The sequence below is a fragment of the Rhopalosiphum maidis genome, chromosome 2 (genome assembly GCF_003676215.2).
Source record: "Rhopalosiphum maidis isolate BTI-1 chromosome 2, ASM367621v3, whole genome shotgun sequence".
In the NCBI taxonomy this organism is placed as follows: domain Eukaryota; kingdom Metazoa; phylum Arthropoda; class Insecta; order Hemiptera; family Aphididae; genus Rhopalosiphum; species Rhopalosiphum maidis.
Genome location: NC_040878.1, coordinates 12,095,039 through 12,116,988, shown reverse-complemented (window position 1 = coordinate 12,116,988; position 21,950 = coordinate 12,095,039). Strand labels below are relative to the sequence as shown.

General features: G+C 27.7%; 1 protein-coding gene across 3 annotated transcripts in view; it reads right to left on the bottom strand.

Moving 5' to 3' along the window:
• The window catches only part of LOC113552011, an 83,216-nt gene that overhangs the window by 19,391 nt on the left and 41,875 nt on the right, over positions 1-21,950 (bottom strand). For 2 of the 3 annotated variants that reach the window (XM_026954654.1, XM_026954656.1), the window contains one exon: positions 9,351-9,479. In XM_026954654.1, coding sequence (XP_026810455.1) covers positions 9,351-9,383 — 33 coding nt within the window. In that variant the 5' untranslated portion in view covers positions 9,384-9,479. Of the gene's footprint in view, positions 1-9,350; positions 9,480-13,057; positions 13,131-13,192; positions 13,393-21,950 lie in introns of those variants that run through there. The other variant, XM_026954655.1, reaches the window with a different exon arrangement.

Genomic DNA, 21,950 nt, shown 5'->3' with positions numbered 1-21,950 from the left:
TATAACGTCATTAACATTGATAATACGCGGACGCGTCAATGTGCAATTTTTCGTTTCACACATCATTATGTATAGTGTCAGCAGTTATTAAATGAAGTTGTTGTACGAATGATAAATTATCTAGGCATATATGATATTCAAATTTACCTAGTGTATATAATAAATTTGATTACGAAAACTGAAAACGAAATAAAGAAAAAAAAATCCAACGAAAAGACGAATTAAAAGGCATTGGAAATGGGTAGAAAATTTCGCGTTTATTCTGATTTACGAGCGAATTTAAAATTATAATCTCTGGCGTATTACCTACCGCATATACCAGATACCTATAACATAACTGTTATAATCTCTCGTCGCGTGAATATTCGAGAGTGCGTGTAGCAGCTCCGCGCGAACATAATATATAATATTAATATCTCTTCCAAGTTTCAAACAGGCCAACCAAGGTTTTCTTACGCACTTACAAATTATATATATATAAATAATAAATATATTATGATATGTGTATTTATATTCGAAGGTATACGACTTGTACTTTGTAAACGTTCGGTTCGTAATAAACCTGGATTTAAAACTCACGAGTAAAAGATAGACGCGATTGTTAATATACAGAGTGATCCATCAACCACGGTAACCCCCTTTTTCTTTAATAATGTAGACAATGTAGTTATTTAAAAGTGACTTTGGAATTTTCAAATATATTTACTCAATAAAGATCATATATTTTCAAATTGTTGAGCTTTTTAATTATTTGAGTATCATTTTTTCATTAGGTCGTATATCAATAAAAAATGGTTTTTATCGAGTACACAGCGACTTAAAAGGACTCTCATTTTGAAAGAGAAGTTAGCATTTTCAAGACATATATTTTTAGGAAAGCATAGAACAAACAATTTCAAGAATTTTAAAAAATGTTCTTTAAATAGGTATATTCAAAAATTCTAAAAATCAGGCTTAATAAATTTATTATTAAAAGAAAAATGGGATATATGAGCATCTTTGGTGAATCACTCTGTATACTTAGTAAAAGAATATCTGAAGTAGGCATCTATATAATATGTATATTGTATATTATAATAAATTGTATTTATACCTAATACAATTTGAACGACTGAATTATATGCGTTGTTATAATATATATGTATTATATTATATTGGTCTGTGTAATGTAATATATTCGTTACGTTCGATAATTTTATTATTATAATACTTTACTTATTTTAAAAAAAAACACATTATTATGATTATAATAATAATCGAGTGAGGTTGTATATTTTTTTGAATTTTGAAACCTGTTACATGCGTATACTTACCACCATTTTATAATATTATATTCAAATAAATTTTGTACTTATAAAAGTAAAAATTCAATATAATATTTATATCATGTACGAGTAGTTATAAAATATTATGTTTTACATATTATTATTTTAAAGGTATACCGTTATAAGACTTATACGCCACACGCATTGATTATATTATTATGTGTAATAGTCAAAATAATAAATTACTCCATCTTCGCTTTAAAATATAAATTAATCTGATATAGGATCTTTGAAATGTATCTCATGTTTCAAACGTTTTCTACCAGTATATTAAGTTTCACTACATATTAAAAATGAAAACACATCGCGTGTGTAATAATACCTAGTCAATTTTCTTTTTCCCTTAGACTAATTTGGAATTTTATAAAACCGGGTAAACCGAACTTTGACATCACGTGTAACGATCAAGTCATAGATTATTACGAAAGGAATACACACATAGATTTCAACTCATAACTTTGTTAATAATTTATCGGCTGAATAAAATGACAAACTTAAACGCTAAGATATTTATGTACTTATGTCTTATATTATTTTTAAAGTTTTACATAGATAAAATTTTATTTTTCTATAAGTCACCATACTGATATAAAGTTTGTAATAATAATTATCCATCAATTTTTGAGTCTAGAAATTTAAATGCAAAATTTGTATAATATTAAAAATGACAAATTAACTGTGTCAACAATGATACAAAGAGTTATATCAACACTCGTGTTATATTCTATATGTGTGAACAAGCGTACATAATATATTTATCGAAATTAAAATATTAATACACAGTGGTATTACTGTATGTTTATGATTGTATTTGTTCGTTAATAGAACTTTATAAAAAAAAATGTATAAGTGCACATATCATTTATTAATCATTTGATGCAATCACAAAATCCTGTTGAAATGACATCGATCCATAATAACCATATATTTATAGAATAGCTGACTCATTCTAAACACTTGCTAAATAAATATGTAAAACAAAAATTATTTTGAAATGCAAAACTGGTGATTCAACATGTGGTACGAAAATATTATAATAGTCGTAGATTCGTAATTACAACATAATGATTGATTGTTTAAATTTATTTATTGATTGAAACATTATTTCATTGCATTGAAAAGTATATATTTTTGGTTTTATATAAGTGAAAAATTTAAATAAATATACCATTAATTGAAAACAGAAGTACCATTTTGTACACATCAATAAAAGATAATATATATGTAATATATATATTGTCAAAATTGAATAGTTTAAGTTTTTCGATAGTCCTGTGACGAAAATGATTTATGACGTACACTTGAATAAGCGCTATTATATTTATATGATAATAAAAAAACTTTATCAAAAAACTTTTTACTTTGAATTGTTCAATCTCGATAGACTTTTCTATTGTCTAATGTGTGTGTGTGTGTATATCCTAGACTGCAACTACTAGATTGGACTCGACGCGATTGTTTGAATAATATATATTCAGAAGAATGAAATACGAATTACCGAACAATAAAAGTTGTACCGCCTTCGAAATTTATATCGTTTGTAAGTAAAAATAACGTTTGAAATGTATAATATTATATGTATGATTTTTGTAGGTTTTTACATTGTCCCGAACTCATTGAGCTGACAATAACTGCGTGTGATAGTGATACGCTCGAAAGAATACCAGCTAAGACCAAATGATGAAATAAATAAATCGTTTAAGTATACCAATACACATTTTACGCATGCGCTCGCCGTATCTATATGGCATAACCATACAAAATTACGGATTATTGTAATACTATGTATTATTAAAATAATTCGTACAACACAATAATTTAAGTACTATGTCTACACGCAGATGGTGTATATGAGTTAGATTAGTTGTGTTGTGCCTATATATTATCGTAAAACGCTATCAAATTAATAGCACAACAATAAATTATAAAAAAAAAAAAAACGAATATCAACATAATAATATTATGATATTACTTTTTGTTCTGATTTATACATCAAGCCTGAATGTTTCATTTTTAAACAATAATTTCAATTTTTATTACCTTTATACCCGCAAAAAACTACTCGTTTTCTACTTAACGGTCGAGAATAGGTAAAACTCCATTGTACTTATACTTATATATTTAAATAATAATAAATCGTCCTAATATAAAAATAAACATAATATGAACATCAACTTTTTTTTGTACCTACGTGCATGGTAGTACCTATGTTTTCAGGTTAATAGGCCTATTAGTATTACTAATGAAGCACAAATGCGTATTTTATTTAAATTTAGATAAACATGTTGATAAACTAAAATAGTATTATTTATGGTATTAAAAATGTATTAATCATTGATACGTTCATTAATTTTTATATTTTTTTCGGTGGCAAACATAATAATATTACAACTGTTTAAGGTTTTTATACATTAAATATTTAAAAAAAAATTATGAATAATACGCGTGTCCTATATAATATTTTAAATAAATAGTTGACGATGTGTATATTTTTAGAACTTATAATTAGTATTATTTATTCAGTTTAATATAATCAACTATATATATACTATATCAATTCATAAATTACGCGATTTACTCGGAATTGGCTTATTGAACACAATTTTTAAATTATTCATGCGTTTTTTTTTTGTATAAATGTATAATATATAATATACTTATTATACATGAGTAAAAATAAGCAATATCGATTGAGTTGTATCCAAAGCGACCAGAAAACGTGTTTATACGCCTCTAAATAATATAAATACGATGTGCGAATTACGAATAAAAGTCACAAAAATAATATTACGCAGTGATTCATCACTCATGTTTTTACCACCTATTTTTTCTTTAAAATTCTAATTTTTGGAATTTGTTTGTAGGTGTAAGTACCTACTCAAGTTAATATTGAAAATATTAATAATTTTATGAGATTTAAAGTGTCTTGTACTGACACAAATCTTTTGTTCCAAATGAAAACCACATTATTTTAATTCTCAATTATCGTTTATAAATTATAATTCTAAATTTCAAACAATTGGTCAACGTATACAATCATGTTATTAAAATGTAAGTATTAAAGATGTGAAATTATTGATCGCTTTGTATACATGATAGTATGTTTAAAAAAATGAGACTCTTTGGAAAATTTAAAATTATAATTACTAATTCATTAAAAATTTGTAATTGGTAAAAATCATCCGAATATAATAATATAAACAGTGTTGGCGAACATAGAATTGGGGTCTGTTGTAACCGTAATGGTTAGAAATAATGTAATATATAAATTATAAATACACTACAACATTTGTATGTACTGGAAAAAGTCAAGGGAGTAGAACATCCCCTGCATGTGCATGCTACTGAGACTATAATTATTACATCTAATTTATATTTTATGTATAACCATTAATTAAGGATTAATTATTGTATTTATATATAAAGTTTAATACCATAACAACTACTGGCATATTTTTAGATTAAACATTTAAAAAAAAGTTATTTTTTTTACGAAGTTGCAGTAACAAAACATAGTTCTTCTTCAATAAATAAACATTTAAATCACAATCATTTCAAATAATTAGCATGTTTTATGAACTACCATGTGCCATTCACTCTGTTTATAATATTCGGTATACTTCATATAATCACTAGATACATCATATATATATATGCAGGTATATTTACTGACCGTACATATTACATAGAGGTACAACAACAATAATTTTTTATATAACTACCTATTCACGCACAACAGAATTATTCGTACGAGAAGTCGGTTAGGATTTTGGGTGGGAGGGGGGAATAGGCCCGCTGCAGCTGATATAGATCTATTCTTTGTACAACATAAAATACACGCGTGTTTTGCGGGGGACGCGAAGCGTATCTTACAATCGGGTAAATTAATGGGCGCGACAAACTCGTAATATTATTAATATCAATACGAAAATACTGACAAGCCCTCGGCAAATTCTGGTGTCTTGGACGCGCGTGCACATATTATATTATATCCCCCGACAGACCTCGTGCGCGCAAGTGTCGATACTTCGATAGTAGTTTCGTCATACAAACCACATTATAACGACGACAACGGCGGCGGTGGCGGCGAGGAGGAGCATAAATTGTCGTACCGCGGTTAGGTCACTGCTGTTTATACTGAAAAAACCTATATTATGATATGATGTGTCGCGGATGGTCACGGTGCACGAATGTCGTTTTCCCGATTAGTCAGAAACGTGTTCTCGGTGTGCCACAGGCCCTAGCGAGAGGTTCGTCGATGGGGCGGTCGATATTCTATTGTCGTATAATATGTTAATATAATACGTTATAGCCTGGTAGTGGCGAAAAGCAAATGTGACAGAAACGAAAATAATAGTAATAATAATGAAAAAAAAAAAAATTATACGGATTCTTTTTTGTAGTTTTTTTAGCCACCTGTTTATAGAAGAATCCGCGCGGCTCTTGGATGTAGTCCAAAAACCACAGCCGAACATTTACAACACGTGACTGTCTATCTCTCTCTCTATCTCAGTCTCCATATTATCTTTATGTATATACGATACAAAACGTAGGTACACGACATATTATTTTTATTGTGCGCATACTTGCATATTATAATATACGCGTTATATAGTAAATATTCCGTGTATACCCGACAGCAGCTTCTGACCCGCGCGGTGGAAAAATCGTATAATTTATTAAAACGCTGATTCACACGCGTGCCACTATTTTATAAAATATTATACAGGGTGGTTCCTATACAAGATTATAGGAACCTCTCTTTTTTATTTCTTAATCATTAAGACGATATATTATTTTTTAAATTGTAATAAAGTTGTATATTAAATACTACTTCAAAAATTAAAACGAGTCAAGTTCCTGATTAAGTATTATAGGTAATTAGGATAAAAGTTTGTGATAATTGTTTCAAAAGCTACGACGAATAATTAATTTATTAAAATTGATTAACTACTATATATTTTCAAAGTATAATAAGTGCTAGACTAATAATATAATAATATTATAAATGTATGATGTACAACTATATTATTATTATTATATAGAATAAGTAGACTATTTTCCTTAGTATATACAATTTTATAACCCAGAAACTACTCGTTTAAATTTAAATTTAGATTAGCGTCAACATTTTTGAAAAAAATTATCTGACTTACAATTTAAAGTAAAAAGGAATGATTCTCATTAAAAAAAAATAAGATATTATTGTTATAGAATATTCATTAAATGAAAAAAAAATTCTGAGTGTTAAAAAATGTTGTCATGAAATTTATCAAAAACACAAAATTTCCATTAAAATAAGAGTTTGAATAAATTCATTATAAATAATAAGAGAAGAGTGTATAATCGATGAGTGATTTCTGGTTTAAAAAAAATAATGTATGTACTTACTATATAGGTAATAAGGATAAAATTCATTTTAAAATGGATTTATAAAAATATAAAATAGATGTAATATTATTATATTTATAGTAATTATTACTCAGAAAACTTTTACAAATTTTAAAGTGTTAATAGATGAGTATTAATTATTAAAATTTTCAAATCATCATAATCCCTTTTTAAATACATTATCCTGGATATATTGTCTTTAATTTATAACGTTGAATAACTCAAAAACTACTTGTTAAAATGTTGATTTAGATACGAAGATATCAACACATTTTCAAAAACTTGATGATTGATTGAATCTACAGGAAAACAGCGATCATTTGAAACAAATTTGAAAAAAGAAGTTTTTAACAGGACTCTCCTCATATGATATAAAAAATTTTTTTCGGAACTTGAGTAAATCCAATATTAAAGGAAAAATGGAGTCGAGTATCGTCGTGAATAACCCTGTATTATATCACTGCCGCACGTGCATTCAATACACCATTCGAATTCGCAAGCATGCTGCCGCCAAAGTGCGAATTAATAATGAGCCACGCGAATTATACATGATATTATAGTAGATAGGTTTATACAACAGGTGGGTATGGTTAATGATAATTACCTACGTCTAATTTGTGTCTGTAAAAAGTGACTGAACCTCGAGCGGCAGGCATAATGTAACGCGTGTGATACAATATTGCGTGCGTACCGATAGATAGGCGTATATTATTTTATTAATATGATACGTATATGGCCGTGTATAAATTTGGCAATATTCCACAAACGACAGTATGTTCATTTAGAAAACATAGTTTAGTAGATGTCGAATAATTTGCGGACGTATATAATATAATATATTTGGAGGCACCTCAGTGGGGTGTTTCCCGAACATCACACATTGCGCCACTCCTATATAAAGTTCTTTACAATATGTAAGTAAGTAGATAATATATATATATATATATATATACGTACACGATATTATATACCTTCCTATATATAGTCCATACCCACCGAACGGGTTTCGTCCTGCGTAGCGCATAGAGAACGGTAATATATGGTCATCATTGTTTATAATAGAATTAACGTTTAAAATATTAAAACACAAAAATATACTAATGCTCAAAATGCCCAAATACGAATTAGTATGATTGTATAATTTATAGTCAATATAAAACACTGAAAAATTATCACCGATCCGACCGTCACATTTAATGTTAGTCTAAGCACTATATATATTTTATCTATTATTTTTTTCAAACTTAAATGTTGTATATTATGTAGGCACTTATATTCAAACCCATAAGCTATAAGTACAAGGTGATTCTATAGATGTAAACGCTAATTTTTTCAAAAAATATTATTGTTTATGGAAAACGTTTTTTTTTTTTTTTTTTTTGATAATATTGTATATAAAATCTTTTGTTTTTATATTGTATACACTGTATGTAATAAATGAATAACCATCATAATATCACAATCATATCTTTTATCTGTAATCAGTGGCGTACACAGGGGGGGAGGGTGTCAGGGAAATATGACACCCCCCCTTAAAAATAAATATCTGTTCAAATTATGAAACGATAACTAAAAAAAAGGGTCAATTCATGCATATAGGTAATTATGATTTATGACACCCCCCTTAAAAAAATCCTGCGTACGCCACTGTCTGTAATCGTATGAATATATTATAATTATGTCTTCTACATGAATTAATTTAGAACATTTTTTTAAAAATTATTAATTATAGATTCAATATTTATTATTATTAAGTAGTGACAACTTAATTTTAATAAAGTAAATGGCTTAAACCAGATTCATTGAAAACCGATAGACATTGACATTTAAAAAGGCACGCACTGTGTCTGCACTGAAACCGTATACGTATATAATACATAGAATGGCAACTTTCAAATCATTTGCACTCGATTTATACACACTTATTAAATTAATTATTTTTATAATATATTGCCACAATAACAGTAAATAAGACAATTTTTTATTGTTTTGAATTAAAAAAAAAAAACAATTATTTATTATCTTTCTAGACACGATTTTAGACATAACTTACAGTTAATATGCATAAAATTAAATATTTGATCTGGAAATAAACTGTTGCTACAGTTTATTAAGAATATAATTATAAAACATATAGTTTTTTTTATCGTGTAAATAAATAAACAAGGAATTTTTAACCGTTTTAACCAATCCAATGATGACCATGAGAGGCGAGCTCTTGAAGGAAATAACACTAACCAGACCACACTAACTTTTTCAAGAACACTGACATTCACTCTAGATTACCAGCACTAATATCAATACACCTATATGTAATATTCGATCGATTATAAATAATAATTACTTTGATCAACATATCAATTGATACTGCTTTTGGTCGTAGCTTTTGGAGAGTGAAGAAATTAATTGCCGCGTAATATCAGAGCTCCTAAATCAATTAGTTAGGTACTATAAATATTATCTGGACGTCAAAGCATTTTCTTTACGCATTATTGCTACAAGAATTATCGTATAAATAAAAATGTTTGGACTAGGTATACCTGTATTTTAAATTTATTGTGCTTGAGACGAGAAAATGCATGCGAGATCACTGCTAAAAATACATCCAATTGATTTAATGAACGAAAAACTTACCGCAATTAAGCTTTGTAACCGGTCAATTAGCATAGTCTTCGCGATGCCTTTGGCTGAATCGACGGTGTCCTTCGCAGCGTTAAATCTACGAAGGCCCGTCTCCCGCCACTGACAGTCCCATGGCGGCACCTGGAACAGTTTTATTTTTCAATTAAGTACGAAACAATTATTATTTATCACGAGTTGGTATCGACAGGTTTTTTTTTACAATCTATTAACACTCGTTTATACTATGATAACGAAGTGGGGATGGGGTAAAAAGAAACTATATCGAACGAACGTGTCATTTGCATTTTAACTATAAATAGGTATATACATACGAATCGTTTATAGTGAAAGGTAAAGGCGGTGGTAGACACCGTTCTATAATACATTTTTTAATAACAACAATTAAAAACGAAAAACAAAACAAACAAACACTATTGTTCGTTATCGAAAGTATCGAATGAGTCTTACAAACAAGCTATATAGTTTTCGTCCCTAATTACAATTGCAGGAATTCCGAATGAGCAATTAAAATGTGTTTTCAAAACGTGGCTCGGTGCATACAGGATTAGCTTTAATAATATGCATTCAAACCTAAATCAATCCACATATAGTCACTATAATAAATTTGAATATTTGAATAATACTGCCTACGATACCCACGTCCTTTAATTTATTATAACCCACTGGTGTAGGTAATTTAAACTATATTATAATAATATACATATTGTTAATGAAGAACATTACTGACTGCAATGAATATAATATATATATTATACATGTATACCTAAATTTTAGAAAAGAATTATTAACCATGCCTAAATAACTAATGAAATACATTTTTTGAACCATAGCTAGATTTCTTTTTATGTACCGTTTCATTGATATTATAATAATGTGTCTAATTAATCAAGTCCTACATATGGGAATGTGGGAATGTGGTGAAATACAGTTATGTAAATATTGCCATTCATTTTATGTAAAATAGTTAACAAAATTTGAAAAAATAAGTTATAAGAAGGTTATAATTTGTATGTGTAGTAACATATTTTATTATTAGTCAACAACATATATATATACAGAGAGAGACAAAGTTATCGGTTTGATTTGCATTTATTTTTTCACTGTTAAATATAAGGTATTAGTTCAAGGTGTAAAACTATCAAAAATCGTATATTAAACATAATTTAAAGTATATAGTTTAGTCAATTAGTGTATATACAATAAGACTCATTGTAAAAGTATCGTATTTAAAATATGTTATGATTTTAACATAAAATAAATAATATTATAAATACACATTTAAATCTCACCAATATAAATTTTAAATATAACACATAAAACTATAAATAAAAATCGTGCAACTTCAAATAAACTGAACTTTTATAACGAAGTCATGTTTCATTTTAATCTGAAATACTCATTGTATTATCTGAGAAATAACAATAAAATTACTAAACTGCAAGTCGCAGTCGTTAAAATTTTTTTTAAAAAAATTAATGACTAAAACCACTAAAAATATGAGAAAACAAAATGATAAATATAATATTTTATCTCGTCTAGCCAATATACTCGTATATTATTAATATTTTATTCTATAATATATTGTGTATTATAATAAATATTAGAAACACGATTACTCTTAAAATCGATTTACTTGGTCCCAAACAAGAGACATAAAATATTTTCATGATGACCAAATTATAAATCCACGAGAAATTTTCTAACATATATCATAGATAAATATAATATTTCATATTATACATCACGCGATACACCTAAAAGTACGTTATTACTTATTGCTGCAATATACACGAGAATGAATAATACATTTCCTATTAAGAATTTGTATATCAAGTTGATTCATTGGACGGTTGGTTACAAACCTATTTATATTTAATGCATACATAATAATATATAATAATCGTACACGAATCGAACATGCGCGTACGAATAGGTCACCTGCATAGCAGCTACCTATAACTAATGGCTATACAAATGATGTGTTCGAACGCTGCTCATAGCACACGATGATATAATATATGTAAAGCGACGTAACGTTATTTATATTAATTTTTGAAATATATATTTTTGAAATATTTTATTGTCGAAATAACGTTCACGTAATAATAATATGTCATACTTGTTTTACGACGTGAAAAAAATGAAACCACGTCCGTTTTTAATTGTTGTCTTGGGCGAACGGACACAGAACATCGATGTATATAGTTTATAATATTAAACCCACACCACGCAGCATCCCCGTTATCAAACGACCCGTATAAATCGACCGAACACGAAGAATGCCACACACAATGCGATGCCGTTTGTCGTATTTTTTTTTCGATTTTATCGTGTTTTTCGTAGCCAAAAACACGTATTCCACCATAATAATATAATACACGAGAATAAATTTAATTAAATCAGCACCGTGAACTTAAATAATAACGTTGCGGTCTTGCTATATAATGTCCACTAATATAATATACCCACTGCTGTAGTGGTAGCAATAGTGGAAGCAATAGTAGTAGTAGTAGTAGTAGTAGTAGTAGTAGTAGTAGTAGTAGTAAAAAAAAATATATTAGTTAATACAATAATATTATGTTGCTTCTTTTTTCTTTTACACAAAAAATGCGAGTCAATTATTGCATTTATATAAGAAATTTACATTTTTAAAAAGCGGTTATGTGGAAAATATGAATGTAATATAAGTGAAAGAAAAACAAAATATAAAATAAGGCTACTACATATTTGATGAGTGTTATCTCTGATCAATTGTAATGCAAACCAGTTTTTTTTTTTTGTACACACTTACGTATCCATAAATTGAAACATGAATGGAAGTTTATGTGTATAAACTTATAGCATAATAATTTGTAATGTTATAATAACGGAGTTAAAAATAAATAAAACAGTATATACACACACCATATACCTACCTATACTTAAGAAAATTTGTTTATATTATATGTACGAATATGTAATGCAGAAATGTATACAAGACATTATGAAAAGTCATTACGAGTACCAATTATCTTCATGAGATGGGTAGGTAAAGTTCATCTGCATCGTATAATATTCGTACACCGATATATTGTATGATACTATTAGACCAATTCTTGCACGTATGATGGCAAGATTTGGAAGATAGCCAAACAGTTAGAGAGAAGCCTAAGAATGTTTGAGAACAAAATTCGAAGAATAATATGATACGAACTCACCATCGATGAATTAACAAATCAATGAGGAACTGTTGAAAGAAATACCACACGAGGAATAGTGCGATATGATGAAATTAGCGCTAAAGAATTTGATAATTATTTAGGCTACATAATAAGAAGAGTTGAAACGAGGAAAGGATGAATTAATGAATGGATTGGAAACATCAAAAAATAAGACTTAGAAGAAGATCAAATAAAAGACAGATTAACATGGGAGAAGAAAATATTTTTAAAAAGTCTTAAATTTGAAAACTGGAGAGCGGCAGTTCAAAAGAGAGATAAGCGAAGAATGGTAAAAAAAAACTCTTTGAGAGTAGTCAATATAGTCATGCCAGTAAAGAAAGAAGAAGATATTTTATGAACGTACAATATGCACCAATGTATATATCAGTGGTTCTTAACTGAGACACTCACTAATTGCTTGGGTCAAAACTATGGCATTTGTGATTTATAGTAAAATATGTAAGAAAAAACACTAGTTACTTGAAAGAAAATTTGTACCTGAGAGAGTCCGCTGTTTGAATAAGTCTTTCGCCGAGATAAAGATCCACGTACTTCAAAAGTTTAAGAACCACTGGTAAAAATGATCACATTATATATTATAAGTGTATCGAGTACTACACTGGCCGCACTTACTGGTAGTATTTTGAATGGAGAAACGTTTTATTTGAGTATTTATTTGGGTTTTCGCGATTATTCTTACAGTTGAAAAGCGATTATAACTATAAACGTATATTATGTTTTAAGACACTGTAATTTTTGGTCCGTATGTATCGACAAACACTTATTGACACGGTACCTATACTATATCCGAGTCGGCTTCATTATCGAGTGTTGCGGCGTCGTGCTGAAATTGAGAATATTATTCGTTGACTGCCAATAGATACCTACCTGCAAAGTAAGGATTACGCGTATCGTATTATTATAGGTGTGGTTGTCAAATTGAATATATAAATATCGATGAACAAATATTGAAACTAAAAAAAAGGTAAAAATAGAACTTACAGTCAGTAATCACAAAACTTAATCAGATCAAATCGATACATAAAAATTGTATGGGTAGGGCAAGGATAGAAAAAACATTCGAAACCGATCACAAATCTAATGTTTTATTATTAATATGTATATATTATTGCGGCAGCAGTACCTATACTATTATAGTAATAAAATGGTATGCAAATATTTCAAACACATAATACATTTTCATACATATTTTTTATCGATTTATTCTGGCACCGACGTTAAGTCAAGTTATATATATATATTTCTAATATATTAAGAATGAGTTTTATATTCAAGCTTTACACGCAATTATTTAAGTACACGAAATCGTATTAAGAACCCATTACCGGCACCTATGTCGGCTACTGATAAATAAATCATGTTTCATATCATAGGAACATCATAGGTACTCTATGATGTTACATATTGTATTCGATAATTTTGCAAACACGATTCGAAGAAATAAACAGTTAATATTTTATCATAGTTTTGATATTTTTAGTAAAAAGTTTATAAGCACAAGAGATTAGTACATATGTAATATGTACTGAATGTGTAATATGTCATATTATATAATATATTGGTAATAATAAAGTACACAGGTTGATTTACTAAGCATGTTCGCCGCCATTTATTTCTTTAATAATAATTAACTTATTAAAAATTATGATTTTTTGGAATTTTTAAATACACTTAAAAACTATATTTTAAAATACTTGATATTTTTTATGCTATTTTACAAATGTCTCGTATGAAATAATCTTTTGCTTTTTAACAAAGGACCCTTTTTTTATTTTAAATTGCTAAATACATATATTTCTCGAAAATGTTGTACCCATTTCAAAATTCGAACAAGTATTGTATTATCTGAAGTTATTAAAACGTATTATTTATACTAAAAATAATACTCCTTAAAAATGATAATTCAGAAATAAAAATGAATGCAATATTTGATTTCATATTTATTATAAGTAAATTATATTTACAAATTATACATTTTGACATGGATAAACATTAATTGTTAAAATGTTAAAATTGCCATAGCTCCCGGATCTTCCGAATTCATTATTGTGGACCTACTATAAATCTCGATGTTGACACGTACAATTTTTCAGAAAAATTATCCGGCAAAAAATATACAGTAGAACATTCTTTAAACATTAATAAAAAGGGTGAGCATGTTTGGTGATCAGTGATATAGTGGTGTATAGTGTAATATTTTTTGTAAACTCTTCCATCCGTAGTTCGGCGATGATGAATAAAAGTATATGAAATAATTCGACTTAAATACATATAGATATATACGGTTAGAAAGTGCTGCAGTGTCATTTCACTGCGGCCTAACACTGTGCCTACTGCCTATGTCATACTGGTAGTGTACACAATTTTTTTTTTATTTTTTTTTTCTAATCTCTAAACGAGTATTTTATGACACACGAGCGAGTCTTCGTAAAAGCGTGTGCGATGCTCGTACAATCGTTATGAGCTGCGGCATGACGGTATTATACGGTTTTATTTAATTTTTATCGAACGATTATACTGCATTGCACCTCCCGCCCGCGCATATTTTATTATAATATACCAAATACCTACCGAATAATAACCGATCGAAATCCGATTTTGTAATACCCGAACTCGCGAGGCGACGAGAACGAGTTTGTCGGTCAGACGAAACGAACGCATTTAATAATATTATAATGTACAACGACTTACTCCGCACAATCGCGTATAGGTATTATTATAGATATCTATGTTATATATACGTAGGTACGTACGTTACATTAAATATTATGCCTCCGATATATTTTACGCGTATTCTGTTGTCGAGACTATTCATAAATTATATATTATTGTACGCAATATTATCGTCCGGAGTATCTCTCGGGCACCACACGCATATATATTATTATAATATGTTAAATAATAACATTATATATATATATATATATATTAATATTATGCGCCGGGTAATACGTAGGTACATGTATATTATTATAACGAGTGCACGTGTCCGCCGTCATCCTTCGCCGACCATTAGCTCGAATTACGCTTATATCAATATTATAACAGTGCGCGATTCGTTCACAATGTTCACGTATATAAATCGCATATATTGTTATATACATCGCACACACCCGCGCACACATACACACGTATAAATACACAACTATAAGTATATAAATATTCGTTATGAGGCACATGCGGCGGCGCCCATATAGCTCGTTCGGAATATACCTACATGACATTATTATAAATTGCGTTTACATTAAAAAAAATTTATGCCAAATTTCGTCTGTGTTTAGTGGTTTAAAATCAGATCTCTCCGGCAGCATACCGTCGTCGAAGGGAGAAAATCCTATTGAATTCGAACAAAGTCAGCTTGCAACTCGTATGATTATTGTACCTTATTATTCTCGTGGCAGACTTACTATACCTACATAAACAAGATCACTTACCTGATTAAGATCGAATGATTACACGAGAAATTAAATTTGAAAAGGTGCGATATTATAACTATAGCCAAACAATGCAGAAGACTGCATCATTTTTTAGTTCTTATTTTTACAGCATATTTTAGGAGTTTTAAATGCATAAACGCTTGTATATTTTATGCTTTTTAATGGTTTTTTTCATTTTCTCCAGTTATATTAGTTGTTACGCAATAAGCTAAAATTTTAAAGATTTTTTTTCTCACAGATTTCGTTAAATTAGTTATGGATATTTTTATATTTGTACACAAATCCTACTACAACGGTGTACACTATATGACGAATTTTGATCGCTTATTGTGTCCGACTATATATTTTATTTCCCACGTATAATGTTACACGTATAATGACGAATATATGTTTTAATTTTCTATACATTTTTTGCAAGAATTCGTAGTAAAAAAAATGTAGATATCTACGTTTATTGTACGAGTGATCGTTTTTAGCGTTTTTAGAGACAATATACATAATTTTATCGGTCGTATTTGCATATAATCGAGGGTTTTAATGACAACTAGCTCGCATTATAATATTATGCATAATTTAAATATAAATAATAATGAGTCGAACATCCACTATATGTTGTATATTATTTTAGTTTATTCGAAATTTTCATTACGTGGCCGTTTTTTTTGTTCCACACCAAAAGTGTTCATATCATGAAATTGTCATCGTCGTCCACTTAACAAAATACTTAAAAAAAAATAAAAAAATACATTAATTGATAAGTTTTTTATGACTTATAGTGTTATTGATTCTACCTATTTTGATATATATATAATATATGGTCATGATGTTACAATATCCACCACGCAGTTGTAAATATGATATATGAATAATAGCAATAATAAACAATATTATACAATGATATTTATTGTTACTCATTCACATAAATAAAATTTATATATTATCCAAAGTATAATAGAGACAAGAGTATTCATGTAATATGACTGTATAAAATTATTATTAAACTGAATTTAATTTCGTTAAAATATTCCCGTTCACTTCACGAAAAGTCGATAACATAATTTATTCATTTAATGTATTTTACTGTTTTTTTTTTTTTTATTAAATAGTCCCATTAAATACTGGACGTTTAATTTTATCATAGTGATTTCTACGAATACATCGAATACCTACACACCAGATCGAAGCGGTATTATGATTAAAATAAACAAAATATTTGTTTTGTATTTAATAATGCGTAGGTATACTACTAAATACTTGCAGTGCAATTTTAATCTCAAAAACAATAGCTAAGCTCTTTCACGGAAAAATCATTATACCTACTACAAGTTTAACATTGGAATTCAGCTAGATTGTTTGATATAGATACATTATAGACAGATATAATATAGCAAAAAAAATCTTAAACGATTTCATTGTTTTATATGACAGCTAAATAAAATGCTATAATATGATAATGTCACTTATTTATTCCTACTACACATGAAATGACAATTGACAAGCAAAATAATATCGATTTTAATCAGATTGAGAATATCATTGACTGTCGATACGATACATTCAGTATAGACATATTATTATTTTTGTATATCACGCTGTCCATATGCGTACGCATATAATAATGCAATTTGAAAGTTTTATTTAAACCGATGAAAGTTAAATTGACTGAGTCCATAATCCACACGATGAAAACATTGATTGACGTTTTTGATTCGCAATTATCTTAAGTATTCAACTAGATTTTAGCATTCCGTTCTAATTAAGTGGTAATATATAAATATCTCTCGGTGAGACATGATGTTACAACTGATTGCACCGTCGAGTCCGTCGTGTCCGGCAACCCTAAGACTATCTTACTTGACTTCCCAGTAACATTATCTAATGCAATACATCACGGCGTATCGGGTACAGTAAACTTTTGATCTCGAAACAAAATTAAAACGGCAACTTTTGTTTTAAATAAGCTGGCACGCTGTAGCTAGTATATATAGTAATAACATGTCTGTACGTACGCAATTTAATACATTAATACAATATATCAGCTGTTATACAGTATAAATATAGTATATATATATATATATATATATAGTAGTAATCTATGTCAGTATTTAATAGTAACGATTATCCAATTTGTTAGATTAAATTACACTTTCGCTAGAACTCTGTCGTATGATTATAATATTAAGCTCTATAAAAACGCTTAAGATTGTTTATTTGTAATCATGTAAACATACACAACGCAAATCTAATTTTGACATTTTATACTTAATACATTTTTTTAATAATTTATTATTCATATATCTATACAACAAATATTACTTAATAAGATATAAATTGTATATCTGTGTGCAATTTCATATCCATTCAATTAATTTACATAATATGTTATAGATAAATGCAGTTAATTACGAGTGAAGTGTATAACAATATTTGAAAATAATTTGCGTACGCACTTAAATCGTTCATAATACTCTGCACACTCCCTCGTACCTATAACCTATATGTGTTTATGATATATTATCAGCGACCTATCTACAGCCATTAAAGTATAATGTAAACTAATAACTAATTATATGTATTATACATAACTTATCAATAATATTACTATCAATCAGAATAATATGATATTCGACGTTTTTTGTAGTATAGTTTGTTTGACCATTTCAAAGGTATTGATAATTTTTATTAGTAATTAAAAACCAGATCGATATGTGCAGAAATGTAATTTACAAATAAAGTATAATATACACATAGCCGTATATAAGTATAAACAAACTTCTTAGGAAATCCATCCTATCGATTTTTATCAGTATCCGTAACTACCAAATTAAAATTCATTTACAGAAACTTATTGAATTGAATTTATATTTACTTATAAGTTATAGCAATAATAATACATAGAATTTATTATATATAGTTTAATTATAATAATTAAATAAAAAAAATACTTATCATTAAAACGTGTTTTTCTTCGTAAGCTATTGCTGTATACTGTACAGCCATAAACTAAATGTTACGATTAAATTACGAGTATTCTTAAACATTTAATTTATTGAAATTTTTTTCGTATTTTGTAATGGACCAATAATTATATATACATAGTATAACTTACAGAATTATCACACAATAACTGTATATATTATACATAATATATAAATATATATATAGTGTGCGCGCGTGTGTGTGTGTGCGTGTATTAATAATACATTAATTTATTTTATTGATATTTAAATTATAAAGTTTGATTCGATGACATTATAAAATTCACCGAATGTTTTCCTAGTAAACGCTGATACGGAGTGCGAAGATATGTATTATAATAATATGTTGTTTTAATATAATATAAAGAACAAACGTCATGTCTCATGTAATATTTAAAGTAAAATATGTTTCTGTACAAAGCAAATATTGTGATATAATCATATATTATTCACACGAACGCAAAACGGCCGACTCGACAATACACGTATAAATACTTAGCTGGAATTCGTTCTATAAAAACTGCCCTACCCGAATATCATTTAAATTGACCCGAACCGGCGCACATGGTGGTTACACGCGCATGCAATAGTTAAATACCCACTTGCAACCTTAATATACATATATGTATGATAACAATTGTTTTACATTTCAACGAATCGTGCATTTATATAGGAATATATTTTGAAATATAGTATTTTCAATACGAGTTTATACATACATATTTATATAAATAGTAATAGTCAAATGCGAAATGGACAAAAACGTAGGCGTTCATCGACGTAATAATAGTACTTACTTTAAATCTTAGTGCCGTTCTTAGACACGCACCTATTAACAATATAATAATATTACGTCTAATTAAAATTAAAAAAAAAAAAACCAACGATGAACGAATAGGTATATTTTTTTAATAATTGAATTAGATACAAGTATAATAACGGTACAACACAAAGCCTATTCATGATTAGGCGATTTTGATGCATCATAATTATAGGGTAAATAATATGTTAATTTTTTGGTCTTAGGCCTGAAACAATAACAACTCCGAGGCATAAATCATAATTTATAATAAAATATACAGAACTACCTACCTACTTACTATATTATATTATTGTTTATTTTATACTTAAAGACCACTATGCGTATATAAAAATGAATTGTTTGAAACGTACCAACTTGTATCAGCTTAGAAATGTTGAGTTTTTTAGGGTAAAAGGTAAAATAAAAGTCTAATGTTTTCGAATCGATTGTATGTGCGTTTAAAGAAAAATAAATGTAATATATTCAGAACCGAAAGAATTTCACGTTCTGGATTTCGCTGAATGGGTTATTATTTAGTATAAAGACCTGTTCATAATCCGTATGAATTAAGAGTTTACTTCACATTAGCGCACTATTGATATAGACACAACAACTGTTCACATAAAATAATCGTACAGATTCAATATATATACATATTCACACGGCGCCCACGCGCAAACAATAGACTAATGATACACACTAATATTTTTTCTCGAATAACCATATTTAATACGTCAATTTATTCATATTATTACTATTACTAACGAAATTAGTTATATTTTTTAAAACAGTTATGACTAATAACTTAGCTTAATGTCTTCGGTTATGATAATTTGGTGAATAAAAATCTAAAAAATAAAATAAAAAGCGGAACAACGAATAGTATAAATTCACCATATATGAATATAAAATAAATAATTGTATATTTTTCACTGCACGATACTGAAATATAAAATATAAGAAATCTCGGAAACTCGGTATGCTGTCTAGACATTTGTAGGTGTATACCTCTTGTATTTAATATAACACGATAGGTTGCGCTAATGTTAAATGTTTAAAATATAATATTGTGTTATGATTAATAATTGTACACGCAATAGTTAAAAGTTAAGCATAAATGCATAATATTACTGCAACACAGTAACTAAAATCTCTATTTTTCGTTTATATACCTATATGAAATTTACTCAAACTTTGAACTTGTCTATATGAAAAAAAATGACAAATGTATTTTAAGATTTGTAGATATCTGTAGAAACAACTAAGGAAGGAACTTGTATTACATTTTCAAGCTTTTTGATAGATAAAAAAATATTAGTAAGTCTTAAAAAAATAAAACAAAATCTATAAAAATTTAGAAAAGAGCCAAAATATTTTGAAAATTGTATTTTATCCACAAAATGATCATATAAATATTTGATTAATTTTTCAAATTTTTGCAGTTTTTTGTTTTTTAATTATAATGATAATATGACAAAATTGACTTTGACGAAAATTTGTGTTGCTAAATTTTCTCATTTTTGCATGATTTATTTTTATTTTTACCTGATTATTATGAAATTATACTTACTAGAAATTTAAATACTTTTGATTCTCCAAACTATAGATCCAATTTGTTACCAGAAACCGACGTTGAATATTGAAGTATTTCTACTGCACCAAAAATTGTAAATAGACACAAAAATATAAATAATAACTATAGTCGCCTATATAAGTAACTTTGCCTATAGCAAACGTCGTAATAAAATACTTCATACTGCATTATTATTTTTGTAATTACGCGGTAAATGTTGCCCATATAGTACTATGTTATAATATGTACTGCAAGATGACGTCGCAGTTATAATATTTTACTTTTGGTCAAAATATTATTATTATTTTTTTTTGCGGTTTAATCATATATTTATTTATTGCTGAATCGGCATACAATATATCGAGTAATATTTTTTTTTCTAACTACGCAAAGAAAACTATAAAATGTAGTATTACGAATACTACAAACCGCTGTCTGCTTTATGTTATATAAATAAAATAATATAATTTTATTAATATATATATATATATATATAACACATGCTTGGGCTACTACTTATTTATCGTATATATATATATATATATTATATATTACTTACACGTCTTAACAGTCTTAGATT